Raw genomic sequence first — 17,966 nt, 5'->3', positions numbered from 1 at the left:
TGAGGGAGTCGTTGAATATCTCCCGGCCGGGACCGTGTTAGGTTATGCGGGAGGAGTGTTCATCGACGACTTTATGTTTCTATGTCTTGTAACATGCATATGTGAGCATTTGTGTTGCATTATGATGTGCCAGCCACTGAATATTCCTAATTGGATGAGATTGCCTGGGGATGTAATTTTAGTGCATCAAGACACCCGTGGAAGATCAGTGCGGTCTAGGTGTGATGGCTAATTTTACTACGCCAGAATATCAAGAGTTCCGATCTGGACGAAAGGAGAAGCCAACTCCTTGATCAAAAGAGCCGAAAGGAGAAGCTAACTCCTTAACAAAAAAGAGCAAATTGATTGTCCCTCAAAAATTTTTGAGCTAACTTGAGTTGTTTTGCAAATATGTTGTCTTTCAAGAAGGGGAGATGTAACAAACTGATGACGTGTCAAAGCCCTGTAGAATGAAGCCAACTTGCAGATGTCAACAGAGGGGCCTAAACCCTAAGAAGAACAAGTAACAGAAGAAGAAGTCCTACCAACTTATGGGGACCCCGTCCGATTGGGGCCCCAAGTGACATAAAGGATTAAAATAAAGCAGGACCCACACACACACAGAAAAGGCTGGCGGAGCAGCTACTGACGTGGCAGATTGTACGGTTTTTCAAAAATTCCGTAGACTGCTGACGTGGCAGAACTGTACGGATTTCCGCTTTTTACGCTGACAGTGCTCACGTGGCAGGACTGTACGGATTTCCGTGATTTACGCTGGCAGCTTTTTGGCTTTGCTTTTGGACTAGATGCTTTTGAGTTTGAAGGCTTTTTACTTGGGTTTATTCTCGGGAATTTGCAAAATGCTAGGCTGTCTTGTTGATCCAAAAACGCTAGGGTTGTAGCTGCAAAATTGCTAGGCTGAATGCTGGGACCTGCTAACGCTAAGGCTGATCTGCAACTGCAAAACGCCGGGGCTGAATCTTGTAGCAAAACGCTAGGCTTGATCTAATGAAGAAAACCCTAGCTGTCTTGCCGGGGAGTCTTGTTGAGAATGTGCTCTGTTGGACACTTGGTCCCTGCTGCCTCTTCTGCCAGAAAGTGCTAGCGCTAGGTTTTCTTATTTACATGCTTGGTCAAGTTGCCCTACCCAATTTCCCCACAAAGTCAATAATAATAAGTGAAAAATCGCTAAAATAGGGAAAATAGGTTTGTGCACTGTAAAAATGCTCCTGATGGGTTCCGATGGTAATCTAATGATCATGATGTGTGCAACCAGAGGATATGCATCTACTCTAAGTGCCTTGACATGCACGGTCTGCGAAGACTCACAAAAGTGCCAGAACACTTCCTAAGCTAACTGAAATGAACCCTTTTCATGAAGTAGCTTGTCCACGTACACATAGGGTTAGATGTGCACGTGACAAGAAGACATGTCCTAAGAATGAATCCAACAAACCTAGAGAATCCACAGTGTCACGTGCACATCTAGCCCTATGTGTACGTGGACAAGCTACTTCATGACATGGGTTCAGTTCAGTTCAGTCAGCCTAGATTAGGAAGTGATCTGGCACTTTTGTGAGTCTGTTCGCAGACCGTGCATGTCCAGACACTTAAGTAGATGCATATCCTTTGGTTGCACACAGCATGATCATCAGATTTCCATCAGATCAGGAGCACTTTTAGAGTGCATAGACCTATTTTTCCTATTTTTGACATTTTTCACTTATTATTTTTAAGTGACTTTTGTTGGGAACTGGGTAGGGCAAATTAGCCAAGCATGTATATAACTAAACATAGCGCTAGCACTTATGGGCAGTAGAGGCAGCAGGAACCAAGGTTCAACAGGCACCTTCTCAGCAAGATCCCCCCCCCCCCGCAATACCTACGTTTTGCAACACAGTAGACCTAGCGTTTTTCCATCAAGAACCAAGCCAGCGTTTTTGCATTGCAGTAGCTTGGCAACAGCAAACAGATCAAGAAGCCTAGCGTTTTGCATTTGCAGGACAACCGGCAGTAGCAGGACAACCCAGAATAGCATTTTTGCAGATTGGCACCAAATTAGCCTTAGCGTTTTTGATCAGCAAGAGGCCTAGCGTTTTACAGATCTTTCGCAACAGAACCGATACAAGCATCAGCGTTTTCAGTTTTCAGCATCAAGACTCCGCAAACGAACCCCCAAACCTCACAGATCTCACCTTCCCGCAGCAGATCCTCACCGACCGATCAAATCCAGCGCTATTTGCAGTTTCAGCCCAGAAAACGCAGATGCTGACTGCGTTTTCAGCGCGTCGTCACCATCGGCATTGTCATCGACATAGAGTCAGAATTCAGCAGATACAAGATTTGCAGATTTCAGCCATTAGCGTTTTCAGATTTCAGCCCGTCTCGTCGTCGTCGACATCGTCGGCAAGTCCAAAGCATTGTAGAGATTTGTGCAATCAATAGTACACCGCTCTCGCCATAGAGAGTGGGGCCTTGAGCACAGTTCGGAGCATCATATTGAGCAAAGTTCAATATTCACTTCCGCTGCACACAGAGCCCACATCCTCTGTTAATGCCCTAAATGAGAACACTAGTGTGTCCCAAGTTTCATTGATGAGTCCGTTGATGAGTCTCTCATGAAGTGTTATGGTCATGTGAACGGTCAACGCATTGTGATCTTGTTTGATTCTGACAGAATGCATGATGTGATTGGTGACTCTTGTAGATAGAGCCCGCTTGGAGGTTAGCAAGACATATCCTCTCAAGGTGTCGGGCTTCGCTCCCGATTTAGACACACTCATTACACAAGTGCCTTGATGTGTTATTCATTGTTCAGCAAGCGGTCTTTCATCGGAAATTTGTCGTATCTCCTCTTTCTGGATGTGATATGATTTTGGGCATTATATGGCATCGTGAGCATAACCCTCTCATTGATTGGTCCAGCAATACGCTAGCTCTAAATGCCAACAGTGACTCTCCCATTATCATTCGTGGTGAGGAAGGTATTCATTCTTTCCCTCTCATTTATAAAGTGCAGGCGAAGCTTGAAAAGAAAGAGGAGAAGAAGACTCTCTGAGTCCTTTCTGCTTCGAACCACGACATAGATGTTTTGCATGATAGAGATGTGATTGTTTACAAGGATGATGGTTTGAATGATGATTTTTCTAGTGAAGCTAACCTCATTGCAGATACAATCGATCACGAAAGACCGATCTTGGCTCTCGAGCCGAGGTCCAAGGAACCCATTCAGGAAGTTTTGTGTGTTCGCATGATTAGTCAGCACGCATTGTTCGAGTGTTTCATATGTGACGGTTTCTTATATTTTGGTCACCGTCTTTATGTGTTCCCTTTTCACAGGCATGCCATATTGTACGATGCACATGACTCACTCACGGATGAGCACGGATGTATGCAGATCACTCTCGCAAAGAAAAAAAGTTTGCATTCAAGCAATTCACATTGTTTGCCGATTGTCCGTTTCGTTAATTGCTTTTACATGTCTCTTCCTTGGCATGACACAGTCTCAGAAAGAGCACGAGCAAGATTGTCCATCAAGCATCAGCATTTCCGTTGTGTTTTGCCACAGTTCATAGGTTTAGGTCAAAAAGTCAAGTTTCGATCCCAATTTTTGCGTGTGTTCGGTGAATGGTTTGGTACTCTGCCACTTTGTTCATCTGCATTGCATGCACAATTCTTTAGGGAGAATCGTATTTTTCCCGTTACTCTACTTGGAATGGGTATGATTATGATTTTGTGTTGGACATGGTTTCAAGAATTTTCCTCCTCGGAGATTCTTAAAGAAGGTAGACGCACGACCATAGTCGAAGTTGGAGCATTGAAGCCGTCACAAATCACACCGTCGCTTTCGACGCGGCCCATAGAAGCAAGCATTGCAGACCTTCATGAAGTTCAAGTATCGCACGACCCACGCATCAAAGTGGGCCTGCGCAAAGTTTTTCAAAGATTACCCAAAGTTGTTCGCACACTACAAGGAAGCCATACAGCTCGGTACCAGAACCTCACTTTGAAAAGAAGCGGATGTCACGTGCACATCTAACCCTATGTGCATGTGGACAAGCTATCTCAGGTCTAGGGTTCAGGTCAGCTTAGGAAGTGTTCTGGCACCTTGTGAGCCTATGAGCAGGCCGTGCATGCCCAGGCACTTAGATTAGTTGCATATCCTCTCATTGCACACAGCATGATCATTAGCATGACATTCAATACCCATCATGAGCATTTTACAATGCATAGAACCCATTTTCCCAATTTACTCATTTTTCACTTATTATTTAATAAGTGACTTTGTTGGAAAAGTGAGTATGGCAAATTTGCTAAGACTCTATAAAAGAAACCTAGCGCTAGCACTCTATGGCAGAAGAAGTTCCAGCAACTTGCAATGCATCTGCTCAACAAGACTGGCAAGAGACCCTATCGTTTTCAACCTACAGAAGCAGATAGCGTTTTTGGCTACAGATCAAGCCTAGCGTTTTTGCTACAAATCAGCCTGGCGTTTTCAGTTTAAAGATTCAGCCTAGCGTTTGCAGATTCCGGCATCAGATCAGCCCAGCACATCAGCGTTTTCAGTTTTCAGCACTTAGACACCGCAAATTCAGCCCTTAGCCTCACAGATCTCACCTATCCGCAGTAAATCCTCGCCGTACCGTCCAATCAGCCAGCGTTTCCAGATTCAGCCTGCTGTCCGCAGATTTCAGCATCTGCGTTTTCAACGCATCGTCGCCGCGTCATCAGCGATCGCCATCCTCGCCGACACAGTGTCAGATATCAGCAGAAAGTCAACGTTTTGCAGATTTCAGCAGTTCAGCCCTAGCATTTTCAGATTTCAGCCCGTCCTCGTCGTGGTCATCATTGTCGTCAACATTATCGGCAAGTCCATTGCATCTAGACCATTGTACCAAATTTGTGCAATCAATAGCATAGACCACTCACACCATAGAGAGTGGGGCCCTTGGAGGAGGGTTTGAGAATCGTTTGGTGTCGTATTCCTCTCTCTCTCTCTCTCTCTCTCTCTCTCTCTCTCTCTCTCTGCACCTTCATTCGCAATAGCATTCACTTTGTTTGTGATTATTGCACTCTCTCACTAAAGGAACGGAAGGCTCTCCCTTCCGTAAGTAAAAGGAACCCTTGAGCACAGTTCGGAGCACTCATCTTGAGCAAGATCAACATTCACTTCCGCTGCACCTTACATTGGTATCAGAGCTTTGGCAGTGTTCTGTATCACTCAAGGAAAGAACCACAAGAATTTTTTTGCTTGTTGCAATCGCATGTAACCCAAGTCCACTTTGGCGTGTCGATTCCTAATCGTGTTTTTGAAGAGTGACAGGTAACCCAAGAAAGAAGGGCTTGTCCAACCTCCCCTTGATCCTCTTTTCACTCATTGAGAGCGGACCATGCACTCAGCGGCCGGCCAATCAACGTGAGGTGGGAAAAAGCAACTTTGGTGTGAGCACAAGGCCACCAAGGGGGTGCGCCCGCAAGAAAGAGTCAAGCTCGGGTAAGAGAAAAGCCTTCTCAAACACTGATTGCAGGCTAAAGAACTCAAGAACCTCAAGCACCCAAGTTCCTCGAGAACTTAAGTACCCAAGATCTCAGTGTATGGTCATCACCCGAAGCGGAAAGGATACTTTGCGTGAAGGTGATGAGCATGGAGGTGGTAAGGAAGAATTTTCCCCACCAGGAGGATTTCTTTCCGACCCTCCCTTTTCCCCATCTATGCCACGCGTTGTACCAAATCCTATGGGGGCTTTGGTCAAGTCAATGATGGACATGATGCTACAACAAGAGGTGCAACGCGTCACCTTGGATGGCGGGCGTGATCAAGCGCGCTTAGCGGCCGAAGAAAGAAAGGCAGTCTTGGATCACGAGCGCGAAGAAAGAAGGGTAGCTATGGAGCTCGAGCGTGAGCAAGCATGCGAAGCTCAACGCATAGCGGCCGAAGAAAGGAGAGCGGCCTTGGAGTTTTTGAGGCGCAGAGAGACCAACGTATGCAAGAGTTGGTCCTACAGATTCTCACCTCCAAATCCGAGCCACTCAAGGACGTGGGCGAATCATCAGGTAGCACAAGTCGAAAAGCGGATTCCAACAACCCCGTCACTGAGAAGTTGACGTTCAGTAAGTATGACGGTAAGATGGATGCTAATGTTACTCCTTCTTGGTTGCATCAATTCAATGCTTATTTTGCGCTAACTAAGAAGACGGGAATAGCAAAGTTTTGACGACAGCCCTGTATCTTGCTGGTGATGCCATTAATTGGTATCAAGCGTGGCAAGAGGCACAGTTGGCCGCGCACCTAGAGGAAGCCGAGGAAGACGTGCCCCTTTCGTTCAATTGGGCCGACTTCCAAGACAAGCTCAAGGCGCGGTTCATGCCACCTCAGTACCTAGAGCGGTTACAAGAATATTGGCGCAATCTCAAGCAAAATGGTACCCCAACCATGTTCTTTTCTAACCGTGTTTTGCAACTTGGCACCCAATTACGCAAATCGGATGCAAAGCGCAAAGAGGCTTTTATTTTCAAGTTGGACGAGTATATCAAGTTCGATGTCGAAGTCCTCGACCTCGTAGATCTCAACAAGGGGGTAGCGAATACTCTTGCACAAGAGATGAAGCACAACAAAGGAAAGCCCAAGGAGAACAAGTCTTCTCACAATACCTCTCAGACTCCTCACAACCCACCGAACGGTAAAAGAATGGTAAGAACAGTAACTCTTCTAGCCAATCTTCCTCTAATCCTTCTAAAAAGAACTCTCAAAATGAATCTAAGGGTAAAGCTAACACACTTGCTAAACCTAAGCTCACGCCAGATGAAAAAGATGCACAAGGAATTATAGGAGGATATATCACGCCTGAAGAACAAGTCATTTATTCTAAAAAAGGTCGATGTTATCAATGTCCCGTCAGGGGTCATATAAAGAAGACATGTCCTAAGAATGAATCCTGAGAACCTAAAGAATCCAAAAAGCCCACATCCTCTGTAAATGCCCTAAATGAGAACACTAGTGTGTCCCAAGTTTCTCATGATCATCTCGTTGATGAGTCTCTCATGAAGTGTTATGGTCATGTGAATGGTCAACGCATTGTGATCTTGTTTGATTCTGACAATATGCATGATGTGATTGGTGACTCACTTGTAGACGGAGCCCGCTTGGAGGTTAGCAAGACATCTCCTCTCGAGGTGTCAGGCTTCACTCCCGATATGGACTCTCATTACACGAGAGTGCCTTGATGTGTTGCTCACTGTTCAGCAAGTGGTCTTTCGTCGGAAAATTTTCATATCTCCTCTCTCTGGATGTGATATGATTTTGGGCATTAGATGGTTTCGTGAGCATAACCCTCTCATTGATTGGGCCAACAATACGCTAACTCTAAATGACAGAAGTGAATCTCCCATTATCATTCGTGGTGAGGAAGGTATTCATTCTTTCCTTCTCATTTCTAATGTGCAGGCAAAGCTTAACAGAAGAAGGAGACTCTCAGTCCTTTCTTCCCCATCAGGAAGTATCGTGTGTTCGCGTGATTAGTCAACACGCATTGTTCGAGTGTTTCATTCGTGACGGTTACTTGTATTTTGGTCACCGTCTTTATGCGTTCCCTTTTCACAGGCATGCCATATTGTACGATGCACACGACTCACTCACGGATAAGCACGGATGTATGGGATCGCTCTCAAAAAGAAAAAAAGTTTGCATTCAAGGAATTCACATTGTTTACCGATTGTCCGTTTTGTCAATCGCTTTTACATGTCTGTTCCTTAACATGACACAGTCTCAGAAAGAGCACGAGCAAGATTGTCCATCAAGCATCAACATGTCACATGCACATCTAACCCTATGTGTACGTGGACAAGCTACTTCATGACATAAGTTCAATTCAATTTCAGTTTAGTTAGCTTAGGAAGTGTTCTGGCACTTTTGTGAGTCTGTTCGCAGCCGTGCATGTCCAGGCACTTAGAGTAGATGCATATCCTCTGGTTGCACACAGCGGATTACCATCAAAACCCATCAGGAGCATTTTTACAGTGCATAGACCTATTTTCTCTATTTTAGCCATTTTTCACTTATTATTAATAAGTGACTTTGTTGAGTAACTGGGTAGGGCAATTTGACAAGCAAGTATATAAGAAACCTAGCACTAGCACTTTCTGGCAAAAGAGGCAGCAAGGAACCTGTGTCCAACAGTGCACCTTCTCAAGCAAGACTCCCCGGCAGTCAACCTAGCGTTTTTCAGCATTGCAAATCAGCCAGCGTTTTGCATTAGCAAACAGCCTCACGACAGGGCAGGACCCAGCAAAAGCCATAGCGTTTTTGCAGCAGACCCCAGATCAGCCCTAGCGTTTTTTGGATCAGCAGGACAACCTAGCGTTTTGCAAATTCTCCGCGACAGAACTAGCAGATAGATCAGCGTTTTCAGTTTTCAGCATAGAGACCCTGCAGAACAAGTCCTGAACCTCGCAGATCTCACCTTCCCGCAACAAATTCTCGCCACACGGTCAAATCAGCCAACGTTTGCAGATTCAACCCGGAAAACGCAGATTTCAGCATCTGCATTTTCAGCATGTCGTCGTCATCATCGTCATCGACATAGAGTCAAAATTTAGCAGATACAAGATTTGCAAATTTCAGCCATTAGCGTTTCCAGATTTCAGCCAGTCTAGTAGTCGTCCTCATCGTCGTCAACGTCATTAGCAAGTCCATTGCACTGTAGAGATTTGTGCAATCAATAGTAGACCACTCTCGCCATAGAGAGAGGGGCCCTTGGAGGAGGGTTTGACAACATTCTGGTGTCGTATTCTTCTCTCTCTCTCTCAGTCTCAGCACCTTCATTCACAGTGTTTACCACTTTGTGATCATTTGCACTCTCTCACTAAGGGAACGGAAGGCTCTCCCTTCCGAAAGTAAAAGGAACCTTGAGCACAGCTCGGAGCACTCATCTTGAGCAAAGTTCAACATTCACTTTCGCTACACCTTACACATCTTTCCGTTGTGATTTGCCACAGTTGATAGGTTTAGGTCAAAAAGTCAAGTTTCAATCCCACTTTTTGCGTGTGTTTGGTGAACGGTTTGGTACTCCGCCACTTTGTTCATCTGCATTGCATACACAGTTCTTTAGGAAGAATCGTATTTTTCATGTTACTCTACTGGAATGGGTGTGATTATGATTTTGTGTTGGACATGGTTTCAGGAATTTTCCTCCTGGGAGATTCTTGAAGAAGGTAGACACACGACCATAGCCGAAGTTGGAGCATGAAGCCATCACAGATCACACTGTCGCTTTCGACGCGGCTCAAAGAAGCAAGCATTGCAGACCTTCACGAAGTTCAAGTATCGCACAATCCACCCATCAAAGTAGGCCAGCACAGTTTTTCAGAGATTACCCACAGTTGTTGACGGACTACAAGAAAGCCATACAGCTCGGTACCATTACCTCACTTTGAAAAGGAGCGGATGTCACATACACATCAAATCCTATGTGCATGTGGACAAGCTATCTCAGGTCTAGGGTTCAAGTCAGCTTAGGAAGTGTTCTGACACCTTGTGAGCCTGTGAGCAGGCCGTGCATGTACAAGCACTTAGATTAGTTGCATATGCTCTGGTTGCATAGAGCATGATCATCAACATGAGATTCAATACCCATCATGAGCATTTTACAGTGCATAGAACCCATTTTCCCAATTTACTCATTTTCACTTATTATTTAATAAGTGACTTTGTTGGAAAAGTGAGTAGGGCAAAATTTGCTAAGTCTCTATCAAAGAAACCTAGCGCTAGCACTTTATGGCAGAAGAGGCTCCAGCAACTTGCAGTGCACCTTCTCAGCAAAACCGGCATGAGACCCTATCGTTTTCAGCCTACAGAAGCATATAGCGTTTTTGGCTACAGATCAAGCCTAGCGTTTTTGCTAGAAATCAGCCTGGCATTTTCAGTTTACAGATTCACTCTAGCGTTTGCAGATTCCGGCGTCAGATCAGCCCAGCACATCAGTGTTTTCAATTTTCAGCACTTAGACACCGCAGATTCAGCCCTCAACCTCGCAGATCTCACCTACCCGTAGCAGATACTCACCGTACCGTCGAATTAGCTAGCGTTTTTTGATTCAGCCCGCTGTCCGCAGATTTCAGCATCTGTGTTGATCGTCATCGTGTCGTTGCAATTGCCAACACAGTGTCACAGATCTGCAAAAAGTTAGCGTTTTGCAGATTTCAGCAGTTCAGCCCTAGCGTTTTCAAATTTCAGCCTGTCCTCGTCGTGGACATCGTCGGCAAGTCCATTGCATCTAGACCATTGTACCAAATTTGTGCAATCAACAGCATAGACCTCTCGCCATAGAGAGGGGGACCCTTGGAGGAGGGTTTGAGAACCATCTGGTGTCGTATTCTTCCTCTCTCTCTCTCTCTCTCTCTCTCTCTCTCTCTCTCTCTCAGCACCTTCATTCACAGTAGCATTCACTTTGTTTGTGATCATTGCACTCTCTCACTAAAGGAACGGGAGACTCTCCCTTCCGTAAGTAAAAGGAACCCTTGAGCACAGTTCGGAGCACTCATCTTGAGCAAGATCAACATTCACTTCCGCTGCACCTTACATTGGTATCAGAGCTTTGGCAATGTTCTGTATCACTCAAGGAAAGAACCACAAGAATTTTTTTGCTTGTTGCAATCGCATGTAACCCAAGTCCACTTTGGCGTGTCGATTCCTAATCGTGTTTTTGAAGAGTGACAGGTAACCCAAGAAAGAAGGGCTTGTCCAACCTCCCCTTGATCCTCTTTTCACTCATTGAGAGCGGACCGTGCACTCAACGGCCAGCCAATCGACATGAGGTGGGAAAAAGAAACTTTGGTGTGAGCGCAAGGCCGCCAAGGGGTGCACCCGCAAGGAAGAGTCGAGCTCGGGTAAGAGAAAAGCCTTCTCAAACACCGATTGCAGGCTAAAGAACTCAAGAACCTCAAGCACCCAAGTTCCTCGAGAACTTAAGTACCCAAGATCTCGGTGTATGGTCATCTCCCGAAGCGGAATGGATACTTTGCGCATAGTTACCCGGAACGGGGAACGAGGAACGGCAACATGCATGAAATGCCATTCCTTCTTTCGGACACTCATGTTTGAAACACGGAACGGAGACCTGAAACGGGAAATTGGGATGGGAATGGGAAACGAAGACCCTGAAAATGGCCATTCCCTGTTACTATGACTTTGCGCAAGGTGATGAGCATGGAGGTGGTGAGGAAGAATTTTCCCCACTAGGAGCACAGTTCGGAGCACTCATCTTGAGCAAGATCAACATTCACTTCCGCTGCACCTTACAACAATCCTTCTTACGGACAAACAAAATAGGAGCAACAAAAGGACTTACACTGGGACGTATGAATCGTCTGGCCACCAACTTCATGAGTTGTCGCTCTAACTCTTCTTCTTGAGACTTGTTCAAACGGTAGGGAGCCTTACTAACTCGCTGTGCCCACTCCATAAGTTCTATGCGATGGTCCTCCGGCCGCTCAGGAGGGAGACGGGGTGGAAGATCATCCTTCAAAAAGAGGTGCTCATACTTGGTAAACAAACCTGAATACCGTTCTGGAGCCTTGAGGTCCTGAGTGACTAGAGAGGCATAAATGAATGCCACGTGTGCTGCTCGTCATAATTTACGCTTCGCTCTTTAGAGTGAGCATATTTTCTGCCCAATCAATGAGAGGATTATGTTCACGAAACCATCGAATGCCCAAAATTATATCACATCCTGAGAGAGGAGACACAACAAATCTTCTACGGAAGGAAGCTTGCTAACCAGTGACCAACACATCAAGGCACTCTTGTGTAATGAGAGAGTTCATACCGGGAGCGAAGCCAGACAGTGAGACACCCCAAGAGTAGTTTTCGGGCTAACCTCCAAGCGGGCTCCTTCTACAAGAGAGTCACTAACCACAACATACAGTGCCTGAATCAAATAAGATCACAAGACGGACCCTTCACATGACCATAACATTTAAAGAGAGATTCATCAATGTGTGTATCAGAGACATGTGGAGAATCATTGTGGTTCACTAAAGTGCTTGTGGTAGCTATGGATGCTTTGGGTTCTCTAGGTGGTGCTGACTTAGGACATGCCTTTTTCATGACCCTTAATGTGACACTGAAAACATCGACCTTCTTTCGCATAAATGATTTGTTCTTCAGGAGTTATATATCCTCCTACAATTCCTTGTGCATCTTTTTCATCTTGGATTAGATTAGGTTTAGCAGTGGAGTTTGCTTTGCCCTTAGGTTCATTTTGAGAGTTCTTTTCTTTAAAAGTAGAGGAAAATTGATTAGAAGAATTGTCATGCTTACCATTGGTCTTACCGTTCTTACCATTCGATGTGTTCTAAGACTTCTGAGTAGTACTGTGAGAAGACTTGTTCTCCTTAAGCTTACCCTTATTGTGTTTCATCTCCTGTGCGAAAGCAACCGCTACCGCCTTGTTGACTCAGGTGCCGAGCTGCAAAACACAGTTAAAAAAAGACATAACTGGTGAACCATTTTGCTTAAGGTTACGCCAATCTTCTTTTAGCCGAGCTAGGTACAGTGGTAGCATGAAATGCGCCTTGAGCTTGTCTTGGAAGTCGGCCCAATTGAGAGAAAGGGGTGCGCCTTCGTCGGCTTCCTCGAGGTGCGCGACCAATTGCGCCTCTTGCCACGCTTGATACCAATTAATGGCATCACCGGCAAGGTACATAGCTACCGTCAAAACTTTGCTATTGCCTGTTTTCTTAGTTGTCGCAAAATAAGCATTAAATTGATGCAACCAAGAATGAATATATACCTTCATAAGTTCAGAATAGTCTGAACTCACAAATTATAAGAGGGACTAAAAGCACTCATAAAACTATAAAAGCAAGGGACACAAGAAAAGAAAAGAAAAAACAAAAACAAAAACAAACAAACAAGCAAACTAAATCACTTTGTTTGCTACGAAACAAAACTAGATGAAACAAAACATTATTAACTTAAAAAAGTTTTTAGAAAAGGCATGCGTAAAATAAGTTGACGCAACTTACTTGGCTTAAAATAAGTACTCAACTTTAAGCAAAAAAGAATAAGACATCTTAAAAACCTTAATCCTAGAAATCAAATTTCACACAACAAGTTCTAAAGGAACACATTCTTAAGTCCTCAGGTAAGCTAAATATGAAACCGAAAAATGAATACTACTACAAACCTACGAAGAGCAAAGAATGAATAACATTAGCATCCATCTTATCGTCATACTTATTGACCGTCAACTTCTCAGTGACTGGGTTGTTGGAATCTACAACTCTACTTGTGCCACTTGATGAATCACCAACGTCCTTGAGTGGCTCAAATTTCGAGGAGAGTACTTGTAGGACCAACTCTTGCATGCATTGGTCTCTCTACGCCTCTCGCTCTAACTCCATAGCCGCTCGCTTTTCTTCCGCCGCTATCCAATAAGCTTCGCGCGCTTGTTCGCGCTCAAGCTCCATATTCACCTTTCTTTCTTCGGTTGCATGGCGGCGCATTGCGCCTGTTGTAGCATCATATCCATCATCGACTTGACCAAAGCCTCCAAAGAATTTGGTGCAACCCGTGGCGTAGATGGAGATGGGGGAGGATCGGGGAACAATCCTCCTGGTGTAGAAACTTCTTCTTCTCCAACTCCACTCTCATCACCTTCATGCAGAGTATCTATTCCACTTCGAGTGACGACCATACACTGAGATCTTGGGTACTTGGATCTTGAGGTACTTGGGTTCTTAGCTTGCAATCGGTGTTTGAGATGGCTTTTCTCTTACCCGAGCTCGACTCTTCCCTGCGGGCGCACCCCTTGGCGGCCTTGCACTCACACCAAAGTTGCTTTTTCCCACCTCACATGGATTGGCCGGCCGCTAAGTGCACGGTCCGCTCTCAATGAGTGAAAAGAGGAACGAGGGGAGGTTGAAAAGAGGAACAAGAGCTCAAGATAAGTGCTCAGAACTTTACTCAAGGGTTCTTTTTACTTACGAAAGGAAGAGCCTTTCGCTGTTCTTAGAGAGAGAGTGAGCACAATGACCAAAACAAAGTGAATGTTATTGTGACTGAAAATGCTGAGAGAGAGAGAGAGAGAGAAGATACGACACAAGATGGGGTCCCAAACCCCCTCCAAGGGTCCCCCCTCTCTATTACTAGAGAGGTATTTGCTTTAGATTGCACAAATCTGGTACAATGGTCTAGATGCTGTGGACTTGCCGACGATGTCTACAACTATGATGGCGACGGCGAGGACAGACTGAAATGCAAAAACGCTAGGGCTGGTCTGGCTGAAAACTGAAGGCTAATCTGAGGCTGTGTCGGTGGGGACGGCGGTGACGACGACTCGACGACGATGCTTCAAAAAAACGCTAGTGCTGAAATCTGAAAATGCGGCTGAATTCTGGAAACGCTAGCTGATCTGATGAGATGGAGGGATCTGCTACGGGAACGGAGATCTACGAGGCTAAAGGGTGAATATGCAAGTGCAGAAGGCTGAAATCTTAAAACGCTGACCTGATTTGCTGCTCGGAAATGCTGAAAACTGAAAACGCTAAGACAGATCTGCAAATGCAAAAACGCCAAGTGCTGGAGGCTGAAATCGCTGGTGGGTTCCCTGCCAGTACTGCTGAGTCAAGACACTGCAAGTCTGGTGACTTCTTCTCCCGATAATGGGCGCCCCCTCTTCTCCTTACATAGGTAACTCATGCTGGGTCAAGCGGTGCTCCCCACAGCCCCATGACCTTGAAAATGCCATAATGAATAAATAAACTGATAAAATTCCATAAACTGTATTGCCCCAAAATGCCATGGAAAATTGGGTTTACTGACTTGACCGCATGCGGGAGTGCTACGAGGATTTCTTGTGACTTAGCCGACCAAGGCAGCACCACCCACCAACGTGGTTGTTTCCTCCTCCCATATCTTGATTTAGCCATCGTTGTACATCTCTAGTTTTTATTGGGAGAGTCTCCCAACCCTTTGATGTAGTAGTTTGTAGCCCATTGGGCAGGTTTTTTCAACTAATGGAAGAATCTTTTTCTTGCCAAAAAAAAAAGGGTATACGTACAAAGGCCACCACCACAAAGCTGCAATCCCAAAAATGTCCATAAATATACAATGAAGGACCAAGACTATTTCTCGATTTGCTGACATTCTATTACTTGACCCCCCTTTGAGCGCCCAAAATGGTGCTAACCCCAGGGAAGTGTGAAAACTGATAAAAAGACGCGTAGAGGCAAATACGAGGCCAATTGCCCAAACCATGAAAAACTGAAGAAACACCAGAGGCAATAACCCCCCTAGTGAGGGTAAAAAGTCAAGGGACGCTTACCTTTGTGACAACATAATCAATCGATGGTTCAAAACTTGCCGGAGTCTTCTTTGTAATATCGTTAGGTATCAGATCGAGAGTGTATCCAACCGACAGCTTTGCTGCCATTTTTGCAATTGGAAACCCAGTTGCCTTGGATGCCAATGCTGAAGATCGAGAAACTCTTGGATTCATTTCAATAACCATGACTTCACCATCTTTAGGATTAATGGCAAACTGCACGTTAGAACCCCCACATTCAACTCCAATTTCTCTCATGATTGCCACAGCTTGGTCTCTAAGGCGCTGATACTCCTTGTCCGTCAAGGTTTGCGCAGGAGCAACAGTAATGGAATCTCCTGTGTGAACCCCCATAGGATCGATATTTTCGATGGAGCATATTATCACAACATTGTCTGCCAGGTCCCTCATCACTTCTAATTCATACTCTTTCCACCCTAGCAAAGACTTTTCCACCAGCACCTGAGAGCAAACACTGGCAGCCAGGCCTGACTTACAAATGGCTTCGAATTCCTCTTTGTTATATGCAATGCCTCCACCTGTTCCTCCAAGTGTAAATGCAGGCCGTATGATAAGAGGGTACTCTCCAATGGACTCTGCTATCTGAAAGCATTCCTCCAACGTGGTTGCAATCCCAGATGGTGGTGACTTGACACCGATTCGATTCATTGCTTGCTTGAAAAGATCCCGGTCTTCAGCTTTCTTAATGGTGTCAAGCTTGGCTCCAATCAATTCAATTCCATACTTCTCAAGCATTCCTGCCTCTGACAAAGCAACAGCAAGATTTAAGGCTGTCTGGCCCCCCATGGTTGGTAAAACAGCATCAGGCCTCTCTTTCTCCAAAATTTTCTCAACAAGCTCCGGGGTCATGGGTGTAATGTAAGTACGATCAGCTACCTCAGGATCAGTCATTATTGTCGCCGGATTTGAATTGATAAGAATCACCTTATACCCTTCCTCTTTTAGAGCCTTGCAGGCTTGCGTTCCAGAGTAATCGAATTCACAAGCCTGGCCAATGACAATGGGTCCGGCTCCAAGTATCAAGATCTTTTTGATGTCAGTCCTCTTCTGACCCTTCAAACCTGGAGTTTCTGCATCCCACGGTAGGAAAGACTGGGCTACCTGAGTCGAAGGCGCTTCTGTGGCCTCCAGCACACTGCAAGCTGGTTGTACAATTTGATGTTTTTGCAAAACTCTTCTGGAAAACTCTGCTTTAAGAAGCTTAGAATCAGAGCAGTTCCTCAACGCGTGGGAAAGATGACCTGCATCTATTCGGAGGCAGGCTTCCACGGTTGGGTAGCCATGCCTTCGACCATTTAGAGACCTCCCAGTTGCAGCATTGCGAGGGAGGAAGAGAGGAACTCTTCCACAACCAAGAAAACGAGACTGTGAAGAAGCAGGAACACCCATGTGAGGCGTTGATGGCGCCTTCAGAAAACTTGTACTCATGTTTTGATGCTTTTGGGTTTTGAGGTCTCTTGGAATTACGTAAAAAATGCCTAAGCAACCTAAGACAATTTCACAGAGCAGACTGCGAAGTAATTTCGAAAACCCTAAACCCACAGACGGGTCGTGCAAAATCACGCCCCTTGCGCATCAGGTTAATGACATCGAAATGAAAATGCCTAGTTTGAGGGCGCATCTGTTAGCTGATGCCCCATAGGGTAAATTGACACCTGTTTTTCCTGTCAAGGGCCATTTTGGCTGTCAAAAAAGGTTCTAGAAAAATTCACCTGTCAAATGACAAGTGCACACTGCAGCTAGAGAATCTTTCTGTTGAACGACAAGTTTGAAAAATTTATGGCTGTCAAATGACAAGCTTGATTTGTGAATCACATGTCATTTTTTCCAGTATATCAAGGATACATAATAGTAGATATACATAATACAATACATATGTCTTATGAGTCAATGGTCATGACTCTGATCCGCTTTCAAACTTCAAAGAGGCATTGCACATGGGCATTGGCCACTGGCCAGTGGCTGCCCAGGGCCCAACTTTGACGTGGCTCAGTTGTAAGGCCGGACACTCTCTAGGCTAAGCCTTGCAAGTTGCGTGTAAAACCTGTGTGTGTCCTCAGCCCTGCTAACGTCTCAAAAAACCAGAGCGCGAAAAAACCAGAGCCCTGCTAACGTCTCAAAAAACCAGAGATTTGCAGACCTGCGAGTTGCAAGGGCGCGCAAAGAAGGTGACGCAGCACGCTGCTGGCTGCGTTGGTGCACGGCCGTCGGCCACGCCGCATGTGAACAGGGCTGCGCGAAAAAACAGGCATGTTGCTTTGCAGACCTGCGAGTTACAGGAGCCGACTTCCGATTCCCGAACGGAGAAGCATGGCCACTGAGCAAGATTGAAGAAGGTGGGTTGCATTGGTGCACGACCACGCCGCATGTGAACAGGGCTGCGTAGTGCATTGCTGAGTAGAGCTGCGACGAACATGGTTATTGACAAGATTTCCACATGGAAGCTACGAGCAACAAGAAGGTATATGTCGAGAGCCTTGGTTCTTGTGGAGTCCATAGAGAGAGCACTGTTGATTTCATTTTGTCTGCTATTTGAAATGCTATAGAGTTGAACTTGCTACGAGTTGAACCTAGGAGAGGATATTTGCAGTCTCTAGAGCTTAAGAGCAATCTTGAAAACACTCTTCATCAACCCACATCATA

General features: G+C 45.4%; 1 protein-coding gene across 1 annotated transcript in view; it reads right to left on the bottom strand.

The window, feature by feature from the left end:
* CARB (carbamoyl phosphate synthetase B) overlaps positions 1 to 16,970 on the bottom strand; it is an 80,412-nt gene extending 63,442 nt beyond the window's left edge. Inside the window, exon 1 of the mRNA XM_086511166.1 lies at positions 15,303 to 16,970. Within this exon, the coding sequence (XP_086367292.1) occupies positions 15,303 to 16,751 (1,449 nt within the window). The 5' untranslated portion in view covers positions 16,752 to 16,970. The remainder of the gene's footprint in view (positions 1 to 15,302) is intronic.
* Between the last annotated feature and the right edge of the window lie 996 nt (positions 16,971 to 17,966).

Source organism: Adiantum capillus-veneris, chromosome 4, assembly GCF_014529385.1.
Source record: "Adiantum capillus-veneris isolate H3 chromosome 4, ASM1452938v2, whole genome shotgun sequence".
NCBI classification, from domain to species: Eukaryota; Viridiplantae; Streptophyta; class Polypodiopsida; order Polypodiales; family Pteridaceae; genus Adiantum; species Adiantum capillus-veneris.
Note: the sequence above shows the minus strand (reverse complement) of the source record. Positions and strands in the feature narration are given on the sequence as shown.